General features: G+C 38.5%; 1 protein-coding gene across 2 annotated transcripts in view; it reads left to right on the top strand.

The window, feature by feature from the left end:
* The window catches only part of ZRANB3 (zinc finger RANBP2-type containing 3), a gene marked incomplete at its 5' end in the record, with an annotated part of 232,978 nt that overhangs the window by 185,302 nt on the left and 21,139 nt on the right, over positions 1–26,537 (top strand). Inside the window, 4 exons of one of the 2 annotated variants that reach the window (XM_082659043.1) lie at positions 2,372–2,551; positions 3,383–3,535; positions 21,706–22,111; positions 25,716–25,925. In XM_082659043.1, the coding sequence (XP_082515169.1) occupies positions 2,372–2,551; positions 3,383–3,535; positions 21,706–22,111; positions 25,716–25,925 (949 nt within the window). The remainder of the gene's footprint in view (positions 1–2,371; positions 2,552–3,382; positions 3,536–21,705; positions 22,112–25,715; positions 25,926–26,537) is intronic. The other variant, XM_082659044.1, reaches the window with a different exon arrangement.

Genomic DNA, 26,537 nt, shown 5'->3' on the forward strand with positions numbered 1-26,537 from the left:
ATACGATATTTGTTTTCCACTTTCTGACTTAACTTCACTCTCTGTGACAGTCTCTAGGTCCATCCACGTCTCTACAAATGACCCAATTTCATTCCCTTTTATGGCTGAGTAATATTCCATTGTATATATGTACCACATCTTGTTTATCCATTTGTCTGTCGATGGGCATTTAGGTTGTTTCCATCTAAGAGGGCTGCTAGAGCTTATCCATCACATCTACGATCCAGGCAGTTGACTGGAGAAAGGCATGCTGTATCTCACTGGCCTGCAGTTAGTCCCAGGGCCACAACTAACTTCAAGGGAAGTTGGAGAAAGTAACCGTTATTCCAATTAGTCATATTAAACATCAGGTGTCACATTACAAAGGAATAAGAAAAGAATAGATATTAGTCTCTGCCACCCTGTGTAAGAGGGGATCCTGCTGGATGTCTTTCCTACTAACATTCTAAAATATTTTGATGTAAACGTCTAAGCCAGGATATTTAACATAGGGAAAAGTAATTGAGCATATTGCTGTTAAATATCCAACCTGCTATATGGCATATCTGGCAGCTTCTGTGGATTCCGGAATCTGGACCAGGGCCAAAGTTCTCCTTTTACCCAGCTAACTGATGTATATAAAACTGTATATATGGTGAGAATCCATGAGGATGAAGAAGTCCTAGAACTAACTCACTAGGAGTTCTAGCCAAAAGGAGGGTTGTCTCAACACTTTCCTCATGTTGGATTAAATTTCCAGTAATCTAGTTTTATATCTGTTAGAATATTTCAGCCATAGAGAATATCATCAAAAAGAGCTTAAAAGTAGAAATGGAATACTGATAGCTCAGGAGAAGATAAGTAGGAGGAAGCTGGGCAGGAGAGTCTTGGAGTGGCCTGATAAAAGACTTTCTGAAATTAAGATTTTGCAAGGCACTCACATTTTATTCAAGGCTGTATTCCTGAAGACCTTGTATAGTTCAAAACTCATATACTTGAATACTAATATCTTCATAGCAATAAAGGAAGGTATTGTAGAAAGGGCTTTGTTTTAGAGGTTTGTGACTCTTCCATTGTAATTTAGTAGCATCTTTTTTTTTTTTTTTTTTTTTTTGGCCATGCAGCGCCACAGGTAGGATCTTAGTTCCCCAACCAGGGATCGAACCCACGCCCCTGCAGTGGAAGCACGGAATTTTAATCACTTACTGCCAGGGAAGCCCAATTTAGTATCATCTTTGTGTGACGTTGATCCTGCCAACATCAACGTGGATTCTTGTATGGTCCTATGATACTTGTTACACACTTAAAGGTGTCCATCTTTAAATATCAATACTACTTAATTTTTCTGCATTATCTCTCAATGTGTGGCATTTTATATCCTAAACAGCAGCACAGTTTAGCATGGTGTGTATTTGACTCTCTCCATGTTTTTATTACTTCTACGTTCAGCTTGAGAACTGGTGCCGCCATTTAATGAATGCTAGTATGAAGGTATGTGATATAAAAATACTTCAAGTTAAAATAACAGCACAGCAGTCACAACAGTCACTTATTGAAGTTCCAGTACACGTGAACAACAGCATAGATTGGATTAGATGACACTTCGAAAGTATAGTAGGTATTTCTGCTGACTACCTAATATCACTTACCACTATGTAGCAATAGCGTAATTATGGTCCACATTTCGCTCGGCCTATCCACTTTAAAGTCATGCATTTTTTGACACATTTTTAGTTTGAGGAGATTTGCATTATTTCATATATTAATTGTAAAACAAGACTTAGTTAATATTTTTAATGTTACACTATTTCAAACTGATATAAAATGCAATTGCACAAAAATGCAGTTGTGTTTTATACATCAAGATACAAGTCAGTAAATGTCAGAGTCTTTGGGATGCAACATGAGAAATTCCATAGAAAGAAAAGAGTGTGACTGTAGACATGATTTTCTTGCTTTATAGAACAGCAGTATGAATTAAATGAATAGAGGATGTCATTGCTGTCATAGTTGCCATGGATACCATGTGTTAGAAATTATATTCTCATTTATAATATATTTTATTAGATTTTCCAGTGGTAATGTGAATCCAGTCTTCATCAGAGGTTAAAGTGATTTTGTTTATATATGTATCCATTAAACTGACTTTTGAAATATTGAAGTACCTTTTAAATGTGTTCTTTGTAGTTCACCTGGCTATCTTGCAATAAGCAGTCTTCATTTGCCTTTCATGAATTAAATTTTCTTAATTTGGCTTAAAATGAAAGACTCATTTGTTTTTAAGTCCTTCAGTGTTCTCTTGTCCATTGAACATACTCAAAAGACTTTATTATATATGGCTCTATGCTAAATTCTCAGTTTATTTGCATCTCAGTTTCTTTATTTTGCTTAGGGTTTGACATTTACTGCTGCAAGTCATGTTGTATTTGCTGAGTTGTATTGGGACCCTGGACACATAAAACAAGCAGAAGACCGTGCTCACCGGATTGGACAGTGCAGTTCTGTGAATATTCACTACCTTATTGCAAATGGGACTCTAGACACCCTTATGTGGGGAATGTTGAATCGCAAGGTAAAGCTTGAATTTAAACCAGGTTACCACTTACTCATTATTACCCATAGCCTGCATGAGTTAAGAGGCTGAGCTTTAGTGTTTTCAGGCAAAGGATATCGAAGTACACTAAGATATTGATGTTGATAGGGACCAAGTCCAGAAAAGGCTTCAATTGGTAGTACTCTACCTGCTATCCTCAGTAATGAGAGACAGACATGAATTTATGTGTGTTCCTATTGTCTTCCAAGCCCTTCTTCTACCATTTTAGCAGCTAGGGGAGGAAGAGCTAGTAAGGAACTAAAATGCTTTCAAACCCCTTAGCTTTTTGTGAGCTAAGAATAAACCCTTTTTCAACAGGATTCTTGAGTTCCGGGCTAAATTTTGGACAGAGGACAGCCTGTACCCGGATTCTAGCAAAGGTATTAGGGATGTTGCTTGCTCCGTCCACTCAGCTGTCTCTTCTCCCCAACCTTGAGGGATGTTTATAGAAAGGACTTGACTAAGGTCTAGAGGATGGCTTTCAAGCACTGAGTATAGATATTCAAAATGGCCAATCATATGTATGTTCAATTTCAAAGTTTATAAATATTAGAATAAAAGTTTTTATGAGAAAAGCAAATAGTATAGCTTCTCTAGTTAACCTTTTCCTCATTAAGCATAGGAATCATTGACTTGGCAATTTGGTTGTAATTATAAATAATTATATTACTAAAGCCCTTGATAAGTTGAAACAGTAAGATTTTCTTTATTGGATTGCTTGTGATTTAAATGCAAAATCAAGTTACTACTTAGTAAATGTCAGCTGTGAGGTGACCTGTTGTAAAATTCATATATTTTATCATCTTACAGGCTCAGGTTACAGGGAGCACACTGAATGGTAGGAAGGAAAAACTTAAGGCTGAAGAGGGTGATAAGGAAAAATGGGATTTCCTGCAGTTTGCTGAAGCTTGGACTCCAAATGAAAAGTCTGAAGAGCTCAGGAATGAAATGTTGTTCACTCATGTAAGATTATATGACATTCTTTTCAATTGTTTTTAATATATAACTTCATCATATATTGTTTTAAATAGCAATTTTCAATCGTTCATGCTATTGAAAAGCCTCCACATAAAGGTGGAAAAACTCTAAGAACTAAAAGATGACTTTGATTATAAGGAAGCTGTAACAGTGGCTTTTATCTTCCAACAGTTATAGATCAGTGCTTACTGTTCATGTCCTTAGAAAAACAAGCTAACTAGAATCCAGCCTTAAGAAGAAAATATGGGAGACTATCTCTGTGACCCTGAGGGTAGGGAAAGATGTATTAAATTTGCCACAAAAAGTAACATACACAAGTCACATAGTCAGTAAAGATATTTGCATTACAGTGTCCAAAGTATATAAAGAATTTATACAATTCAATTAGTAAAGCAAACAAGCCAACAGAAAAATAGGCAAACAATGTGAGCATCAGAGGAGACCAGAATAGAAAAAAACATGAAACTAGCTTCACCAAAATAAGACAAATTCATAAAGGTACCCTTTTCTCTTTACAATTAGTATGTAATCTATGGTGTGATACTTTGAGATCACGTGACTATCCTGTTCCCCAAACTTTCACACAGTGGTTTTAGCATTCATTGATCTTTGCCTGAACCAGTTTTGAAATAGTGTTTTTTCCAATTCCATCATTGCTTCTTTATTTATTAGCTGTTCTGTGAAGAAAAGCTTCTCATTTAAAAAAAAAAAATCATTATGAACTTGGGGATTCTATTATTATTATTTAGTGTGTTATAATCTTTGCCTTTTTTTTTTTTTAAAGATCTGGTTAGTGGAAGCTCCTTTATTTTATTTTATGTTTTGGTTTGGGTTTTTTTGTTGATGTTTTTGGGGTTTTTCTATTGAAGTATAGTTGATTTACAATATTGTGTTAGTTTCAGGTCTAAAGCAAAGTGATTCAGCTATATATATATATATATATATATATATATATATATATATATTCAGATTATTTTCCATTATAGGATCTTACAAGATATTGAATATAGTTCCCTGTGTTATACAGTAGGATCTTGTTTATCTATTTTATGTATAGTAGTTTGTATCTGTTAATCCCATACTCCTAATTTATCCCTCCCCTCCCTCCCTTTCCCCTTTGGTATTCATAAGTTTGTTTTCTATCTGTGAGTCTGTTTCTGTTTTACAAATAAGTTCAATTGTATTATATTTTAAATTCTACATATAAGTGATAATCATATGATACTTGTCTTTCTCTGTCTGGCTTACTTCACTTAGTATGATAATCTCTAGGTTTATCCATGTTGCTGCAAATGGCATTATTTCATTCTTTTATGGCTGAGTAGTATTCCACTGTGTGTGTTTGTGTGTGTGTGTGTGTATGCCACAATTTCACCTGTCAGTGGGTATTTAGGTTGCTTCCATGTCTTGGCTATTGTAAGTAGTGCTGCAATGAACATTGGGGTGCATGTATCTTTTTGAATTAGAGTTTTCTCCAGATATATACCCAGGAGTGGGATTGCTGGATCATATGACAACTCTATTTTTAGTTTTTTGAGGAACCTCCATACTGTTTTCCATAGTGGCTGCACCAATTTATACTCCCGCCAACAGTATAGGAGGGTTCCCTTTTCTCCACACCCACTCCAGCATTATTTGTGTGTGTGTATATATATGTATTATTTGTGTGACATATATATATACCACATATAAGTGATATCATATGATATTTGTCTCTCTCTATCTGACTTACTTCACTTACTCTGATAATCCATCCATGTTGCTAAAAATGGCATTATTTCATTCTTTTTTTTCATTTTTAATATGGCTGAGTGATACTCCATTGTATATTTATACCACATCTTCTTAAACATGGGCATTTGGATTGCTTCTGTGTCTTGGCTCTTATAAATAGTGCTTCTATGAACATTGGAGTACATTATCTTTTCCAATTAGAGTTTTCATCTTTTCCAGATATATGCCTGGGAGTGGGATTGCAGGATTTCTTATTTGTTGACTTTTTAATGATGGTCATTCTCACTGGTGTGAGGTGGTACCTCATTCCTACAACCAAACAATTCCATTGCTAGGGATATATTCTCCTGCGTGTGTATAAGGGTACATGTATAAGGATGTGTACCAAGTCATTTTTTAGAATGCAGAAAATTGGAAACAACCAAAATGCCTTTCAGTAGGAGAATGGCTACATAAATTGTCATAAGATACTACTTAGAAGTTAACATGAATGAATTAGGTTTATATGCATTAACATGATCAGATTTTGAAAACATAATGTTAGTTTTTTAAATGCAGAGCATACACACAAATATTATGTATTTATGAATACATATATATGTAATGATATATATAAACAAAGATTGGAAGAATACATAATAAATTTATTGCCTCTGGAAGAGGAGGAGAATGGGTCTGAGGAAGACTAAAATGTGGTAGCAGCTTTATCAGAAATATTTTTTTTCTTTCATTTTAAAAAAGTATCAGAAGTAACTATTACAATATTAGTACTTATAAATTTTGAGTGGTGGGTATATGGATATTTGTTATATTCTCTGTACAGTAACAGATGCTTTTTGGAGGCCATATATAAACTGAATAAGAAATAATAGAGAAGCTTATAGTCATTCAAACTGTCTGCTTTTTTTCCTAGCCCTTCTGGAGCAATATAGTGTGAGAGTTATGGGGAGTTTAATTTTAATTTTTGAAAGAATGGATCAGATATTATAGGAATGAAATTGAAGTCTGTACACATTTTCTCATAATGCAAAATTAAAATTTTAATGTCAAGTTTAGTTCCATAAAAACATGTTTTTTATGTGGAATCTTACTAAGTTTCCTATGTATCCTATTTGGAGGGCTAGTATATTTTTCTTTTCTAGAACACTAGAATGCCATTCTGTCAAATTTGCTAAAAAAATAGAAGAATTATTTCTAAGACATTTTTCTTTTATTTTAAAAACTTTTCTTTTAGTAGTGCTTATTATATTATATTTTGGTCTATAAAAATCAATAGATATCATAGGTATTTAAAAAATATAACTAAAACCATGACTTGTAGCTGTTCTTTCTCTAAAATTCCCTGTTGAACTATGTCTAAGTTAGTTTCTAACATAAATATTAAGAACTTGAAACACATCTTCCCACATTTATACATGTTTATTGTTTTTAAGTGTCTCTGAAGAAAAGTGTATATCTGTGTGCAAAGTTTAAAAAAAAATTGCCTAGTCATCCTTACCAAATCTTGCTTTCCTGAATTAGGTGTTTATCTTTCATAGTTCAGTGTGTTACCTTGCACAGATTTCTCAGTGCATGTCTTTTACACAGATGGTTTTATATAAACTGGAATCTTGTAATGTGGAGACCATTTGTTCAGTTTGCTTTGTTTTGCTTTGTATTTGTTTTTGTTTCTTTGTTTGTTGGCCAGGATGTGAAGTGTGTTTTAAAGGACCTTAGGTGAGGTTGCTGCTCATCGGTTTTTGTCTTTATACCCTCCAGCTTCATGCATCTTAAGAAATGTTCAATTTGTTGAGAGGTTCTAAGGAAATTTAACCAACATGTTTTTCTTCTGAATGTTGCCAGAATTTCAGCATTTCCTATGGGAATTTTTCTATCTATAATGATGTCTTTCAGATCCTTTTTTAAAGCCTTTAAAAAAAAATTGCCTACATTTAGCATTTTTAGGATACTTCCAATTTTGCCGATTAAACTTTGCCAAATTAACTAATTTTGCCCATTGTCATCAAAAACTTGTTTAACTAAAATGTTGATAACAGTTCTAATTGGATGGTTTTTAACAGCTTATGAATATTTCTGTAGTGTCAGCATTTTAAGGAACGTTCACTTTATCTCTGTCCCGGCATCTGGCTGCTGCAGCTGGAGGTTAGAGCTGGGGCAAAGAAGAGAGACCTTCCAAGGCCAGAGGAACAGACTATGTGTTAGTCAGTGCATGGCTCAGCCCAGGCCGTCAGCTCTAGAGAAAGAGAGACCAGGAGGCTCAAACAGGAGGAGACCAGGGTGCAGAGAGTGAGCCTGCAGGGCAGGGAGAGGATGAACTGAGGCAGAAAGAGTCAGGAGACTCCAGGTTCCTGGGTCCCTAGTTCCCCATAGTCTTCTTAACCCTCCCAGTATCATCACATTCAAAATGCTGTGGACTCTATAAATGATTTTTTAGAAGGCCAATAAATGTGGTAAATTTGGCAAGTTGGTCTTCAGTGAATTGGGTTTCAGGTTGGATTGACTTTCAGCATATGGGCTTTTGGCAAATTGTTTTCTGTGAATTAACCTAGAGCTAATATTAGTATGATTATGGGTCCTGGGGACAGAGAGACCTCTGGTTAGGAAGAAGAGAAGGAGGATGAGAGAATATTTTCCTGAAAAAAATTTTTATATTAGTTTTGCTCTTTCCTGCCTTCTTTCTCCCCTGGGGTTCATTCCAGAGCGGCATTATTTTTGTCTCCCTCCTCTCTTAATCAGAATTCTCTGTCTGTCACATAACTCAGCTAATTTATCGGGATTAAAAAATGTATGGAACTGGGGCTAGTAATCTACCAGTATATATGGATATAGGTGTACTGGCTGTTAAATGTTAAGTATTTTGGTAACGGTCCATAGCCACTTCTTCAGTCCCTTCACTGTACTCCCTCACCCCACCGCTAGGGCCTCCTGGACCTCCTTGTTATCCTGCACAGCATGGGCCTCTAGGAGTCTGGTTCATACCCCTGCTGTAGCTGTTGCTAAGTATTTAAATAACACCCTGCATGGAATTAATCCACACAAATGTATGAGTCACAATTCTTTACCGATCCTAGATATATTTACATTTTTAAAGCAGTTATTTATTAACCCAAATGAAGCTCAAATTGAAGTCCAACTCAAATGAAAAGAAATAATTCCACCACCACAAGGAAAGCCTAGGTGGCTATCCCTTCAGTAACCAGTCCCGCCTGGGAGTCCATCACCAGGGTGACTGTCTCAGATGCAATCCACCCAAGCTTCTTCCTTTATTCTGCGTTTGAATGTGCATGGCTTCTAAGTACTCTTGGTTTTGCAGTTTTGATTTTCCTACATTGGCTTCCATGGAGTGATAAAGTAGGGCATCTCCAGATGGAAGGAGAGAAAGGTATGAGCTATATTATTCTATATTGTCATTTCCAAGTAACTACAGGCTGTTTCTGAATAAAATAGAATGAGTGGAGTATTCAAATAGGAAGCCTGCCTCTCTAATTTTCATTTTTTCCTGCCATCATCTCAGGGGTATCCCTTCTTTTAGCCATAGCTGTGGTAAATTGGGCCCTTCCGTTAACCTCTTTAGGACCTTTTCCGGTCCTCTTTTGGCCCATAATGGATAAGAGCCAGCAGCAGCATTTATGCAGCCATTTAAGTCCCTAGATCACTAGATGGCTTCTGAGGTCCCTTTCATTTATTTTATATATATATAAAATAATGTATCTGAAGAGAAACTTGGTGTGTAAGAGATTCATAGATAAGCAAAAGAAAGGACTCTAACCTAATATGGGTAACAAGTCCAGCTCCTGCGTAGGATAAATCTTCTTTCTGCTTGGTTTCTCTTCTCCAAATCTCGCTGAGCCAGAGCTGCTTCCATTTCATTACTTCAGACAGTAGTTCTCTTTCCATTTTGGAACAGATCTCTGGATAGTTCCCAAATTTAGCCACACTGTGGTCTCTGCTTTCCCTCAGCAGTTGTTTTCATTTTTGTAGGCTTTTAGTTCAATTATCTCCCGATTTTCCTTTCTTCTCACTAGCCTCTCCCTGGTTGTCTCATCTTCCTTTCCTTGTGGTAGTACTTACATCTTTGACCTGGCTCACACCCTGCCTTTTCTCTGTCATAATCATTCTTAAGTCCCCTGGTCTGCTGTCCTCAAGGCCACCTAGAACATTCTTCACCCAAAGCAAATTTACATTTGAAACACCCGTATTTGCATTAAAAATATACAGGATGATTACTGGTCTGCTGAAAAAAAAATTCTGTGTAGTTGAAAATGAACTCTTTTTTTTTTTAATGTATTTATTTTATTTATTTTTGACTGCATTGGGTCTTTGTTGCTGTGCGCGGGCTTTCTCTAGTTGTGGCGAGTGGGGGCTACTCTTCATTGCAGTGCATGGGCTTCTCATTGAGGTGGCTTCTCTTGTTGCAGAGCACAGGCTCTAGGCACGCGGGATTCAGTAGTTGTGGCACGTGGGCTCAGTAGTTGTGTCTCGCGGGCTCTAGAGCACAGGCTCAGTAGTTGTGGCACATGGGCTTAGTTGCTCCATGGCATGTGGCATCTTCCCAGAGCAGGGCTCGAACCCATGTCCCCTGCATTGGCAGGCGGATTCTTAACCACTGCGCCACCAGGGAAGTCCCTGAAAATGAGAACTCTTAAGCACGCTGTGAAATTTAAAAATATGCCCCAAAACTTCAAAAATAAGCTTTACATTTTTTATTAAATGCCAGCATTGTACAAAATGTTTGTTTTGTTGCGAGCTAAGAAATGCAAATAAGAAATTGTCTCATACATATAAAAAATAACCTTGTTTCCCACATATTGTCTACTTTAAAAAACAGTGAAAGCAAAAAGAAAGTTGACCACAGGAGCTCTATATTCATGAAGTATAAATCATTCTTATCCCAAATCTCTTGTTTCTCAGTATGCTAAAACACTACTTTCTTGAAGGTAACACATCTTAAATTAGAATATTTATTTAATATATATTTTAGAATTCAAACCATTATGTAAACATGATGTAATTAGTTTGCATAATTGCCTAATAATAAGAACAAGAGGGTAGCCTCATTGTTATGGATAGAGACATAAATATCTCTGTCACAGCTTACATCATATAGTGCTATTATTAGGCATTTTTCTTGTTTACCTTTATGACTTCATTTCACTCAGTGAAAATAATTAACATGTACTGAGTATTCCCCATAGCCACTGTGCCAAGCCCTTAACACTCATGACCTTATTTAACCTTCACAGCTACACCATAAGGCAGATACTGTTACCATGCCCCCACTAAAGCTCAGGAAGATTAAATTGCCTGCCCAAGTTCATACAGCCAGTAAGTAGCAGAGTTGGGATTTGAACTCAGGCCTTTTTGCTGCAAAGTCTACCTTCATAACCTTGCCAAACTATACTAGATGCATTAGAGTTAGCCCATTGTGGCTTAACAGTTATCTGTGGAATGAAAAGAACATTGAAAAACTTCAGTTTGGTTAGCTAGTGTTTATGGGATGTTTACTACTGTTACGGACCAGGGTTCTTGGCCTCCTTAATCAATAGAAATTGATCAGAGGCCAGACAAGAAATTCAGGCAAGGCTCTATTGGGGCCCCTGCTGCAGCACGGGGGGGAGCGGGAACAAGCAACAGCTTCCCTTGCTTGCTTGCTCGCTCAGGGGGAGTGAGCTGGATCCTTATGTGGGGTGAAGGTAGGGGTGTGCCCAGGGGTCAGGCCGGAGTGGGGGCTTCGGTAGTCTGCCCACCCCTTCGGTGGTGTTTTGTGTAGGGAGCATGTGCAGTCGCTGCTTTTGCTCCCAACCCCCTGCTTTTGCTCCCAGCTCTTCAGAAGTGGCAGTTGGGCTTTTTGGTCTTTTTGCATCTTGGTGTCCATAATTTGCCCCAACTGCCATGCACACAGTTATTTTTAGTTTCTTATAGTTTCTTTGTATTTTGTTGCTGGAGGAAACGTTTGTTCAGGTGCAAGCATTGCAGCAAAGGGTCCCAGGTCCCATGTCCCAGCCTGTCTTACTATGTATAGGGTATTCAAAGATTATTCATTATATAAACAGTTATTAAGATTATTATGTATAATTCTTTCACGTTGCTGTACAGCAGAAACTAACACAACATTGTAGGGACTTCCCTGGTGGTCCAGTGGGTAAGACTCCAAGCTCCCAGTGCAGCGGGCCCAGATTCGATCCCTGGTCGGGGAATTAGTTCCCACATGCATGCCTCAACTAAAGATCCCACATGCCACAACAAAGATCCCGCATGCCACAACTAAGAGCCGGCACAGCCAAGAGAAAGAAAGAATCATCTTTCTCAAAAAAAAGAAAGGAAAGAAACTAACACAACATTGTAAGTCAACTATACTCCAATAAAAATTAATTTTAAAAAAGATTATATGAAATGCAAATCAAAACCACAAGGAGATACCACTTCACACCCACTAGAATGACTAAAATTAAAAAGACAGACAACATGTATTGGCACAGATGCAGAGAAATTAGAACATTTATACACTGCTGGCAGGAATGGAAAATGGTGCAGCCATTTTGAAAAACAGCCTGACAGTTTCTTAAAATGTAAAAACACAGATTTAATGTATGACTCAGCAATTCTGTACTCCTAAGGGAGTTGGAAATATATATCCACATAAAACCTAGTACATAAATGTCATAGCAGCATGCCTCATAATAGCCAAAAAATTGAGAACAGTCCAAATGTCTATCAGTTGATGAACGGATAAACAAAATATGGTATGTGTATATATATATATATATATATATCTCTCCATACAATGGAATATTATTCAGCCATAAAAAGGAGTGAAGTTCTGATGCATGCTGCAACATAGATGAATCCTGAAAACGTTTTGCTAAGTGAAAGAAGACAGACACAAAACGCCACATGTTGTTTGGTTCCATTTATATTTAGTGGCCAGAATAGGCAAGTACATAGAGATATAAAGTAGATTAGTGGTTGCCAGGGGCTTGAGGGAGGGAGGGATGGGAAGAGGCTGCTTACTTGGTATGGGGTTTCTTTTTGAGGGTGATGGAAGTGTTTTACAATTAAACAGTGGTGATGGTTACATAATTATACAAAAGGCCCTGAATTAGACACTTTAAAAGAGTGAATTTTATAGTATATAAATAGATTACATCTCACTAAAGCTGTTATTTTCTTTTTTTCTGTTTTTCTTTTTTCTTTTTTTTGGCTGTACCACACTGCAAGCAGGATCTTAGTTCCCTGACCAGGGATCAGACCCGTGCCCCTTGCAGTGGAAGCGCCAAGTCTTAACTACTGGACCGCCAGGGAAGTCCCTAAAGCTGTTATTTTAAAAAAACTATATGCTAGGTGCAAAGATAAGGAAAACAGCTAACTTTATTTTGGAGCTTACTCTGTAACTGGGAGAGATGATCATAAGCGAATCATTTTAATGCAATATAATAAATGTGAAAATAGAGATATATAACCAGGCTCTGGAAACATAGGATAGAATAAATAAATACTTGGGGCATGTGGGAAAGTTTCCCTTGAAAAACATCAGAGCTGGATTATGAAGAATGAGTTCAAAAGGAGTGGGTCCTGGTTCAGGCAGAGGGACCACCAAAAGCATGCCCCAAAGCCCAGTGATAGGAACAGACGTCCTGGGAATGGGAATTCCATGCAAATGTGTGAGTGCAGGGCACACTGAGAAGTGAGTCAAAGGAGAGGAAGCCTGAACCTTTGGCACCAATCAGATGGAGTGGAGTCCACGCATGCCATGCCAAGAAGTTGCACTGTATCCTAGGGAAGTAGTGTAGTGTCATCAGAGGCTTTTAAGCAGATAAATAGCATGGTCAGATTTCTGCTTTCTCAAGGTGCTCCTCGTGGCAGTGTGGGAAATGAATGGGAGGGAGAAGGGACAGAGGTTCTTGGAGGCAGCGGGATCTGGGGAATGGATTTCTTCTGCCCTCCCTCCCATCCAGTTTGAACCTGTGGTAAAGGGATTTTCTGTTTCCACTCCTCAGGGGTTTCTCCCCAACCCCAGAGGAGGAGTTGTTAATCTAATTTTTTTCAGCCTGAGAACTTGGGCCACAGTTCAGGGCTAGTGCTTCACAGAGGCATGCTTCTCCTGTACTATGTCTCCACCGGAAGCAGGCCCTGTAGTCTTCTCTGTTCGATTTGGGGTGAGAAGTAGGAAGTCCCATTATGGCCTTGGGTTCTGGTTGGTTTCTTTAATATACCTTTTACCAAATTTTACTTGGGTGCTTTTAGGCACTTACAGGTTTATTACTAAAGCCAGTTCCTTTTTTTTTTTTTTTTTTTGCTGTACGTGGGCCTCTCACTGCCGTGGCCCCTCCCGTTGCGGAGCACAGGCTCCGGACGCACAGGCTCAGCGGCCATGGCTCACGGGCCCAGACGCTCCGCGGCATGTGGGATCTTCCCGGACCAGGGCATGAACCAGTGTCCCCTGCATCGGCAGGTGGACTCTCAACCACTGCGCCACCAGGGAAGCCCCAGCCAGTTCCTTTTTATTCATAAGGCTATTACTATATAAAAGTCTCCTTTGTCAGGGATTCCCAACCGGGGTATGGGGCACTAAACTCCACCCTGAACTCCTAACAGTGGTAGTAGGAATAGAGATAGAAAAATGCCAGACATTTCAGAGGTAGAATCATCATAGTGAGGCCTAGGAGGTACCTGTCTAACAGCAGCAGGTACAGGAGGAGTAGAAGGGATTGAAGCAGGCATTTAAGGGAGATGCCATAACCAGAGGCATGCCAGTAGGTAAGGGCAGGACAAATGGAAGCCATAGGAAGTGATCCAGTTTAGTCTAAAACTGGAGAATCCATAGCAGAGGACTTCATATTAATTTGGTAAACAGTGAAGAGCAAAGAGATTGTGATGGTAGAAGGTGAGCAGGCTTACGGGCAGAGTGAAGACCCCGCTCAGGCCCCCTGGAGTTTGAGGAGCCTCTGAACCACTCAGCTGATGTCTGTGAGGCATTTGGAGGTCAGGCCTAGAGCTTAGGAGAGAGATTATGGCACGTCGGCCCTGATGAATTTACCCCTGTCCGTCATGTTCTAGTGATCCGTGCACTGTGTTATATGTAATATTTTGCTGTGAATTCTAATTGCCCTTATTGAGGTGGCTGTTACCAAAGACATTTGCCTGCACTGCTTTTTTTTTTTAATTGATTAATTTATTTATTTTTGGCTGTGTTGGGTCTTCATTGCGGTGTGCGGGCTTCTCATTGCAGTAGCTTCTCTTGTCGCGGAGCACAGGCTCTAGGCGCACTAGGGCTTCAGTAGTTGTGGCATGCAGGCTCAGAGCTCTAGAGCACAGGCTCAGTAGTTGTAGCGCACGGGCTTAGTTGCTCCGCAGCATGTGAGATCTTCCCGGACCAGGGCTCGAACCCGTGTCCCCTACATTGGCAGGCAGATTTTTAACCACTGCACCACCAGGGAAGCCCAGCCTACACTGCTTTTGATGTCATCTTTAAAAATAAGTAATAACATTTTCTTTTTTACCACTTTGGTTTTTTAACCAGAGTGTTGTTTTATTTTGTTTGCTTTGTTTTCTCTATGCCCACAGAGAAAAACTTGTTGTGCCTAAGAGTGGATCACTGCCAAAATTTTATTTAATTAGTACACGGGGATGGACATTGTGTGAAGTCTGAAAAAATCATTTCTTTTTTAGGAGAATTTAAATTCATTTTTCAGTTAGATGACTGAAACCCTACTTTTGTCACTGTATATCCCCTGGCTTGTTTAAATGTTAGTGAAGCCTTTTTACTTCCAGTTCCAATCATCAGTCGCCTGCCATTCAAGAGACCCGCAAGATGTCCCAGTCACCCATTTGTAAACGGTGGTTTTGTTAATTCTTTGGGGAACAGGAGAGGAAAGACATGAGGCAGTACTGGTTTCTCCCAGAGCTGCCCTTTGATCAAAGTCTATTAAACCCGACACCAGTGCTCTTGTTGGTGGCGTGTGCTGCACTGGAATGGCACCAGGCTTTGAAGTGTTTTATTGTGTTTTATGAGTTTAACCAGATTTCCTTTTCCTCTCCTTCAGTTCTAATAACAGACTTTTAATCCTATCATCATGGCCAGGGGATTTGTCTCTAAAGAGCAGTTGTTTACCATGGTGCAAAACAGAGCAAATGTATTAGGTCCCTGAACCTTTCAAATAAACACACGCATTTTGCCACCTTAAGCATTTTGCAGTTTTTATTCCCAGCACTTCTCACCAAAAGCAATATTTCTTCTTTTGCTTTTCAAAAACAGTATTGAACAAAAGACAGGAACACAGTAACTGAGTGTCAGCTGTATAACTGAGGGCAGGAATATATTCTTCCATTTTCTACATTTCTTATTACACAGGCATGTTGACTTAACTGTATTTTCTCCAAAGCCTTGTGATAAAAATCACTATAATCTTAGATTGCTCCTCTTATTTAGAAGCACCTACTTTTAAGTTCCTTATTCATCACACATTAAAAGGGTCACTTAATACAGTTTCTTTACAAATAGTCATGATTTACTGTAAGATTTATTGTAAGATAATTTACAAATATCTTGCTATCTTTAGTAATTTAACCAATGGACCAACAGTTTCTTCTGACAAGGACAGCAGTAAGCTAAAAACAAAATCAGCTGGCTGAATCGTCTTTGCCTCTTGTCTGAGGATGAAACTCGATTTTCATTAGTCCAGAGCTGCGGCACCGGAGATGATTTCATTCAGCTCCTTGGTGATGACAGCTTGGCGGGTGTGAGCTGGATGGACAATTTCAGGGGTTTCTCAGGCTCACTGAAGGCCTCTTGTGAGAGGCCTATGGATCCCAAGTTAAGAACTCCTATTCAGTAAACCTTTTAACCCTTCTCTGTTCCCACCTAATGCATGTAATTATCGTCAGGCTGTGTCCCAGAGATTTTCTCACCTATTTCTCTGTCAGTCATAGCCGTTGAATGTCAGAGAAACCTAACCAACCAACTTCCTGCCTGACTGCTCAGAGACTTCAATCTAAAAACATACAACTGATAATATAGACCAGGTTTCTAATTGATTATCTCAAAGGAAGTCTTTATTATTCCTGTTAGGCCTTATGCTTCTGCCAGCCCTGTGGCCGGGGCACTAACTCGTAAGGTCCACTACCTGTAACCACATTCATCATTGTGCAGTTTAGCCATCATAACATTAAAGTCTACTGATTAATCTTGTCCTCTCCTTTTTCTAAAATTATACCTCAAGTGTATCCTTTGGTTCCCAAAATTATATAAAATGATCCCCTTTCCACCCACGGCTCCTTTTCTGTATTTTATATTCTCCAGTCTCACTTTATTTTTACCCAAGCAGCCATGATTTCAAAATTGCCCCCATACTGGCTACTCCCAGGCACTGTAAGTTAACCCTTGTTGTGGTGGAGGTATACATCAATTTCTGATTGCTGTCAGTCACTGCTAACCTTTACTCTCAACCTGCTTCTGATACATAATGGGAGTTTCTCAAATGCTGATTTCTAAAATTAGTCACTGCTTACATAGTAAATGAAGTTATTTTTAAAACGGCTTAATTAAATAGCTTAATTAAAGAGGTCAGCTGTAAGACCTGATATTTTAAGGCCCTGAGAATTTTTTTTAAGATTTCTTAGGTTTCGGGGAGGGTTGTTTTTTTATAAACAAATCTGAAATAATCTTTTTAATTTTTATTTTTTGGTGGCGGGGAGATGGAGGGATTAAAACGTTTTGGACAGCTGGAAACAAATCCTTTAAAATGTAGCATGGGACAAAAGATGCTGATGTTATTTAAACATTATTCAGCATAGGTGACAGTGGCCTGCTTTATATATTTTATTTATTTTACTTTTTGTATTCTTTGTTTTTGACATTTTATTCATTTATTTCGCTGTTTTACTTGTTCCTCTTTAAAAAGCATATCTAGGAGAAGGGCCAGTGGAGGGAGTGGGGTAAGGCAGTAAATTGAAAATAAACATATTAACTGGAAGACTCCATTATCAATGGTGAAATCCTTAGCACCCTTCTCCTGATCAGCCTCCAGGTCACTGGTAGCCAGCATTGTATCCTTCTGGCAGGAGATTGAAGGACTCCTTTCTGGAGAAATTGACTGGACCCAAAAAAGACTATGGAGCCTGAAAGGGACCCCCTGACAAACAGTCACTGATGACCTTTAGTGAGGTCCCCCACTTGGAATTTCCAATGGCATTTTAGTGTCTTATTCTTAAATGTGAATGGACAGTGAAGGCCACCAAGTTTGGAGGAAATCCTCTCATGGGTGATGCAAAGACAAAAATAAGCATGCAAGACAAGAAAGGATACAAAAGAAGCAGAGATGGTGTAATGAGCTGAAGTAAACAAACAAAGAGCCTTTCATTGATATTCACAGAGAAGTAAAAGAAATTACTGCACCCAAGAAACAAGAACAAGGAAAGGGAAAAATCAGAGAACGAGGAAAAGCTCTTAGAAACTGAACTTGTAATATCAGAAAATAATAATCTGACAAGGATGGAAAGGAAGATAATGAGGAAATCACACAAAAAGTAAAACAAAGAGAAATGGAAAAGTGTGCAAAAAAGTGAAGAAGATCAAATGATCAGTTCAGAAGATTTTGCCTAATAGGAATTCCAGAAAGAAAAGACAGAGACAACAGAGGAAGAAAAAATAATATAAGAAAATCTCCCAGATCTGAAGGACATGGGTTTTTCTGATTGAAATGCTCCCTGAGTACCTAGGATAATGAATGGAAACCAAAACACAGGCACACTAAAGCCATTACTCTCCTGGCTTTTCTACCCTTCTTACTGTTCCTTCTGTTCCCTTCCTCAGTATCTCTTCCTCCTCATTCCACCCTTAATGTCCCTCTGCTCATGTCCATGACTTTTACCTTTTCTTACTTCCTCCTCCCTTTGTTCATGACATCCAGGCCTCTGACTATAACCACCTCTGTATGTCAGTGGTTCCCACACGTGCAAATCCAGGTGTCTCTTTCCCTTGAACTCTGGACCTGCTTCCTGGAACTCGCTACCCTGGCACACACCAGTCCTCACACATGTCTAAAAATGAACTTTTATTTCCTTACCTCTTCTCTTTTTGTCTTCTAATGAGCCCATTTATCTTCCTATATTCCCGGTTACAGTAACTGAAAATGTCATCCCTACAGTGGAGTCCGAGTATCACTGTGGTCCCCTCCATCTTCCTCACCCCTCGCGTTCAATCAGTATGTCCTACTCGATCTACTTGGTGATAAGCCCCGTGTGTCCTAAGTTCCTAGGCAACCCTCCTATTCCTTCATTCTTATGTATGAGGTCATTGGAAATTTGAGGAGGAAATCTGTGGCATGAAAAATGTGAACAAAAATAAACTAATACAAGAATTGATCATAGAGATAACTTTTTAAAAACTAATTCATAGTTTTAGATTTGAGATGATATTGCAAATATAAATAAAATCAGAATACTATTTAAAAAAAAAGGAACAAGAAGGAACTTCTAGATATTAGAGGGAATTCCCAGTGGTTAGGACTCAGCGCTTTCACTACCTGGGCCCAGGGTTCAGTCCCTGGTCGGGGAACTAGGAATCCTGCAAGCCACGCACTGCAGCCAAAACAAACAAAAAACAAAACAAAAAAAGAACACAGATGTTAAAAATATGACTGCCAAACTAAAATAATGTTATGGAAGGGCTGAAAGATAAAATAGAGCTAAACGCCAAGAGTTTAGAGGGTAAAAAGACAAAAGGAAGGAAAATATGAGAACAAAAGATGGCATAAATATCTAGGTTCAACATTCTGCTAACAGGAATTCCAGAAAAAGATAAAAGAGAAAATGAAGAGGAAGAAACTATCAAGGAAGAATAGAAGTTTCTAAGAACTAAAGATGATCAATACTATACAAAATTAATAAGGTGTTCAGGGTGCTGGGCAGAAAGCATATAGATATAGATGACACAGATAGAGATATATAGACACTGATCATTGTGAAATTTTAGAATACCAGGGATAAAAAGGCCCCAGAAGCCTCTAAAATGAAGAAAGAGTTTGCAGCCTACAAAGGAACATTGTCAGTATCATCAGATGTTGGAAGAAATAGAGCAATGTCTTTAAAGATTTTGAAGAATTGTATGCCCAACAAAACTACTGAGAGTTAGGGCAAAATCAGGTCATTCATTTCCAGACATGCACAGGGACTCAGAAAGTTAACCTGTCTTGTAAAATCATTGTGGTTTAACTAGAAATAGCCGGTAGAATTTGTTCACATTTGCTGAACATTTGCCAATATTTTCAAAATTCTGTAAGCTCTCTTTGCAGTCCTATTATATGGAATAGAACATTCTCTTTAGATACATAACTCTCTTTGTATCCTCGTTACTTTTTTAACACCAAACTCCATTAGTCTGATAATCTCTCTGCTTTCCTCCACCCTTTCTTAGAATTTCCCTTGTGCATTGTTTTAAAAATCTTGTCTTATTGATTTCATTCTTTATATTTTAATCTAAATTCTGTAACTTCCACAACTTATTAGATAACTTTTTAATAGTATATGAGAATATATAAATAACAGTCATACAAAATCAAAGTTGTACATTATTGGGGGGTGGTACCTTTTTTCCTATAATATATGTTTTAATTTTACCAATATGGGAACAACATAAATATTCCTTCTTTTCTTACCTTTTTAACCTTTTTTGAAATTAAAAAATTTGTGATTATATATAATCGTAAAATTTGCCATCTTAACCATTTTTAGTGTATTATTCAGTGACATTAATTACATTCACAATGTTGTGCAACCATCACCACTATTTTCAAAACTTTTTTATTACCCCAAACAGAGACTCTGTAACCATTTAGCAATAACTCCCTGTTTCCCTTTCTCACAGCTCCCGGTAACCACTAATCCTTCTGTCTCCATTAATTGGCTAAATCTTTCTTATGCAACACTACTAAGAAAGAAAGATAAGATTTATTATGTAAACTGTCCCTTTGCAATATTTGGATGTCATTATCTATAGTGTCTATCTCTGTAATCTATTGTGGCATAACAAATTACCCCAAAACTTAGTGCCTTAAAACGACAATAGTTATGTATTATTTCTCATGGTTTCTGTGGATAAGGAATTCAACCAGGGTACAATGGAGATGACGTATCTGCTCCATGAGGACTGGGACCTTTGCTGGAAGATCCCAAGACTGGGAGCAGGAAACATCTGAAAGCCTCTTCACTCCCATGTCTGATAATTGATGCTGGCTGTCACCTAGGGGCCTACATGGGGCTGTCAGGTTGAATACCCATACATGGTTTCTCCATGTGGCCTGGGCTTCCCCACAACATGCTGGCTATGTTTCAAAGGCTAGTGTCCCTGCCAAAAGATATAGAGAAGAAGAGACAGACAGAGTGCCAGCAGCCACGTTAGCTTCTAGAACCTAGCCTCAAAAGTCACACAGTGATACTTTCACTGCATTCTGCTGGTTGAGACTGATACAAAGGTCCACCCAGGTTCAAGGGAGAGGAACACAGACCCCACCTCTAAATGTAGGTGTGTCAATGTCACAAGTACACGTATGGGATAAGAATTGGTATGACCATGTTTGGAAATGCAGTCTGGCACAGTGTGTGTCCACCATGGTACCCAATTCAGGCCTTAGCAGGACTGCTCTAAAATTAATTCCTTTAATTTACCTTAACTGCTGGCTAATCATTTGTGGAGATGGGTGTCCTCCTTTCTCTAGGAGATTGAGATTTACACATTGAAAAGAAGATGAAAAACATGAGACAGTGAAGTTGCTGTTCTTAGAAAAGAGAGATATATTTCTTAAAAAGATAATTATTAAACTGTGTCTATTAAAGAAGCTGTTCTAATTGATATCTTTAATGCTATTTGAAAAATACTCCCTGGTCAGGAAAGTATTTTAATATGAAAAACATATTGTTTATGAACATTGTTCGTGTTTATAGTTTGGTCATGAAAACATTTTTCTAGGTCTTGATTGACTTGAAATTTTTAAACACACAGTTGCCTCCTTTCCTTGACATACATCTAGAGCAGATAGTTTATAAAGTATATTTTTATTATATAACTCATATAGCCAAGTTACCTAATTTCTCTAAAGCTTTAGTGTCCTCATCTGAAATATGGGAAGAATAACAGTACTAGTACCTGCCTCACAGAGCTGGCATGAGGATTAAATGAGTTGATTTATGTAAAGTACTTGGCACATTGTAAGTGCTCAAAAAAGTTAGACACAGAAAGTATATGGAGGTGTTAGTGGTATTCTCCATGTATGGATATATGAAGAGTCATTGCATGATTGAATTCATTTCCAACAAGGGATTCAAAAGATAAAGGAATATGGCTAATGAAAAGAGTTTGTTAACCTGTTTCATTTAGGAAGAACATACTCAATAGCCTCTTAATTTAATACCTTTATTTTTCCTAGTTTGAAAAAGAAAAACAGCATGATATTCGATCATTCTTTTTACCAAACCCTAAGAAGAGACAGTTGGTGACCTCCTGTGATGAATCAAGGGTCTTCCAGGCGAAAAATACTGTAGTACCTGCAGACCTTGGAAAAACAGCTACAAGAGATTATGAAAGTGATCTTGAACCTGAAGCTAAAAAAATGAAATCAGTCACCGCCGATGACCACTGCAGTCCCCTGGAGGAGAAACCATCCCAGCCCGGGCAGACCAAAGCTCCGCTCATGGACAGGGTCTGTGAGGCCAAGGCCCAGGCCACCACTCCACCCCTTCCTGGTGAGGGCTGGCAGTGTGCTCTCTGCACCTATATTAATAACTCAGTGTTACCTTGCTGTGAAATGTGTGAGAATCCTCAGGGCAGTGCTGGTGAGTACACAGAGGGCAACCATGAGGGGGGCTGTCAGTGGTGTCCTCAGATAACCTGTGCTTTTAGAGACAACTGCTATCATCAGAGATCTGTGTGACTGGGTACCAACTTTAGCTTTTAAGCTGGAGGAAGAACTTCACATAGTGAAGACTGTGAATTTATCCCCTTGTGGAATGTGAAAATCTCCCAGTTCTGTCAAGAATGTATATCCCCCAGCGTCTGTGACATGGCATTAATTTGGCACAAATGGACATTTCTGATTAATGCCAACAGGATGTGAATTCAGTGGGCAGGAATAGAAGCTCTGTTGCTATGGCAGCAAATATGCCTTATAGTCATAGACCTGCTGTTTTCTTTCTTTTGTAGATAATACTTGTTTTTAAATAAATTACAGATTATTATTTTTAATAGCAAAATGAATCCAGCGTAGCTTCTTTGCCTAGTAAAATATACATTGTGCCAATGTTTCTTCCATGACAAATCATAAAAATTCCTCTATAGATCTTCTTTTAAAAACCAATTTCCTGTCTATTTTATGAATTTATTCTTTTCTAAAACATGCTATTTAAAACTGGAAATCATAAACATACCTCAGAGTATATTTTTCTAGCATGATATGCCATTTTCTGATGTTTTATTTTTGAAATGATTATTAACAACTGTGGTTGTCTTAAGAAAAGATCATTAGTATTCCTTTTGTTTCCAATTTTAGAGACCATTTTTATGGCAACTGAAAATGCCAAGTTGACCGTTTTGGAAACTGGAAAAGATCATAAATAAAATAAAATTTTATCAACTGTAATAATTATACACATCCACTTTTCCATCTTATGTGAATTATTCTGAGTATTGACATTAACGAAGACTCAGCAAAGATAGAAGCTCTGATGCTCCAGTTCCTTCCTGCTTTCCTTGCTCTCCTCTGCCTTAGTTTTGATGTGAAAGAAAATGTAATCAGTAGCTGAGTCTTTCCTCCTTCAATTCTGGGTGTTCCTACCCAAACTGACAAGTCTGCCATCTGGGTGGTTATATTTGTAATGTGGACACCTGTTGTCTATGAACTAAATTGGAGCCACAAGCTTATTCCATATAATATCTCCCACAATTTGCATTATCTCATTCAATTTCCAACTGCTACAGGCAATAAAAATAAAATACCTCGTGACTACAAAATAATATCAGTTCACATGAAGTCTATAAATTGAGTGACTGAGCAATAAAAATCATAGTTTAATAGGGTTTTTTCTTTTTTTTTAATTTTTGGCTCAGTTGGGTCTTTGTTGCTGAACGTGCGAGTGTTCTCTAGTTGCGGCGAGTGGGGGCTACTCTTCCTTGTGGTGTGTGGGCTTCTCATTGCGGTGGCTTCTCTTGTTGCGGAGCACGGGCTCTAGGCATGCGGACTTCAGTAGTTGAGGCTCATGGGCTCTAGAACGCAGGCTCAGTAGTTGTGGCGCATGGGCTTAGTTGCTCCACGGCATGTGGGATCTTCCCGGACCAGGGCTCAAACCTGTGTCCCCTGCATTGGCAGGTGGACTCTTAACCGCTGCACCACCAGGGAAGTCCTAATAGGGTTTTATAGTTCTGATTTTTCTCTGTGATACTAAGAGCAGCAATGAAGATTTCTAGAACCATGATTTAATAAGCAAACTGTCAAGCAGTCTAAGAAAAACAAAACACCTTTTATGAATATGAAACAGTCTGATTAAGAGCAATACATATTCTTTCTTTTTTCTTTAAATCAATCTATTTATTTATTTTTGGCTGTGTTGGGTCTTCGTTGCTGTGCGCAGGCTTTCTCTAGTTGCAGCGAGCAGGGGCTACTCTTCGTTATGGTGCGCAGGCTTCTCATTGCGGTGGCTTCTCTTGTTGCAGAGCATGGGCTCTAGGCGTGCAGGCGTCAGTAGTTGTGGCACACAGGCTCAGTAGTTGTGGCACATGGGCTTAGTTCCTCCGCAGCATATGGGATCTTCCCGGACCAGGGCTCGAACCCATGTCCCCTGCATTGGCAGGCGGATTCTTAACCATTGTGCCACCAGGGAAGTCCCCAAGAGCCATACATATTCTAAGTAATGGTGATATTACTGTGTATGATAGTTATAATTATTAGATTAATACTACTGCAGTTTGACATAATGATTTCCAACCTTGGTGTGGTTGCATCCCAAAAGCATTAAAAAGCAGAATTAATTCTAATCCATCTACATTTTAGTTTAGTTTATTATTTTAAACTTTTTATTTTATATTGGAGTATAATTGGTTAACAATGTTGTGTCACTTTCAGGTGTATGACAGAGTGACTCAGTTATAGTATACATGTATCCATTCTTTTTCAAATTCTTTTCCCAATTGGGTTTTTACATAATATTGAGCAGAGTTCCCTGTGCTGTACAGTAGGTCCTTGTTGGTTATCCATTTTAAATATAGCAGTATGTAGATGTCTATCCCAAACTCCCTAACTATCCCTCCCCCCCATAATTCATCCAAATTTTTAAATCAATACCTGCCATATAACAGTTTGAGGAAACAGTGGAATTCAAAAAATTAAAGGAGCAATATTAGGATATAGGACTGGAAAGTCCTATAAAGGTTGCTAACGCAGTCTCTAGTATGTTAGATAAAATTTGGTATAATATACATTGAACACTAGTATTGTGCTTTGTTCTTAACAGCTAGTGCTGATACTCAGCATCTTATAGCTCATATGCCCAGATTGGATGTATCTTGAATTCCAGATTGGATGTATCTAGTGGCCTATGTAACATCTCCACCTGGATGTCCAAATGGGTACCTCAAGCTTAACTTGTCCAAAATGGAATTCTTGATTCACCACCACCACATCTAACACTAAATCTTCTCTCCCCCCATCTTCCCCACATCGTGTTAAAAAAACCTAGAGGCAGCATCTTTGATTCTTCCCTCTCCTGCCACTTCATGAAGTTCTGCTAGTATAACCTCTACAATATATCTTGATTCCAGCCACTTCATCTTCACTGCTACCGTCCCACTGGAAGCCATCATCATCTCTCTCTCAGGACCTCAGAAGCCTCCCTGAGGCTGGTCCTTCTCTACACAGCAGAGTGATCCTTTAAAAACTCAGATCATTACATTCCTTTGCTTAAAACCCTTTAATGGCTTCCAGTTACACTAAGAATCTAATCTAAGAATACAGGCCCCCTGGGGCCAGGCTTCCTAGATTCCTGAGCAGCTCTCAGCTCAAAAGGGCCTGCTGACTTTTCTCCTCCTACCCCATCCCCTTACTCACTTACTCTCTTTATCTGAAAAGATCCTATTTGTTTACCTGTTTATTTCTGCCCCTTGGAATGGAATCCCCAGGAAGCAGGGAAATTTCTGTCTTGTCTTGTCTTCTGCTCTGCCTCTCCAGCACCTAGAGTAGTACTTGGTATTTAGTGACTCCCGATGCATGTTTTGAAAGAAAGAACAAACATTGTTGACTTTGTTTCTTTTTATAAAACCTAGCTGTGACTTTTTTTTAACCTTACTTTTCTATATTGGGCTTAGAGTACATAATGACTTTACCTAAATGTAAATTATTTGTTTGATTTTAATAAACAAATTAATTTGTTTATTTGTTGTATAAATTTGTTCTACAAATAGATAGCCTCCACCACACCCAGTATAAAAACAGAAACGAGAAAGATGATTCTCGGAAAGACACCTCCGAAAAAATATGGACTAGTTCTGACGGGGAAAAACAAGTCCTTGCACATTCAGCACCTGAACCGTTAGCTGAGAGCCAGGAAGAAGTTTCAAAAACTGAGGGTGAGGACAGACTCACACCCCAGCCAGGTGATGGTAAGTCTTGCTTCCATTTCCAGGATCCAAATAATAACCATATACGTAGACACATAATACTGTTAGTAGACTTGCGATTACTACCTTGTTCCAGGTTCCTTGTATTCCCTTTTGTATTAAAAATACCAACTACTTGTAACTACATACATAAGCACCAGATGGCTGGAAGAGCAGAGCTGCTGACATTCAGATGTTACACAGAGAGCTAAACCCATACATGGCCGCATGTACTATCTCAGGCCTGTTGCCCGGCCTCCACCGAGCCTGGCGCATTCTCCCGGTGAGAGGGTGGTTTTAATGTTTGGGGGTTCCTTTGGACCATGTGGACTGTTGTAAGATTGACAGATTATTAACAGCCACTTAGAAGGTCATTAACCCTTCACACATGAATTTCTTTTAAATGGCTACAATTAATTGGCATATTTTATATTTAGGGTTTTGAGGGTTTTTTTTTTTTAATAATTTCAAGACTGTGTGAATCATGACTGTGTTTGGAACCAGCCATGTAGTGTCTCAGATTTATTTACTTTTTTGTTGTTTCCATTCATCGTTTATAGCTGTGATGGTTGGCAAATACCAGCCTATATGTCATACATCACTCTTTATGGGCCA

The sequence above is a fragment of the Grampus griseus genome (genome assembly GCF_964374135.1).
Source record: "Grampus griseus genome assembly, chromosome: 7".
NCBI classification, from domain to species: domain Eukaryota; kingdom Metazoa; phylum Chordata; class Mammalia; order Artiodactyla; family Delphinidae; genus Grampus; species Grampus griseus.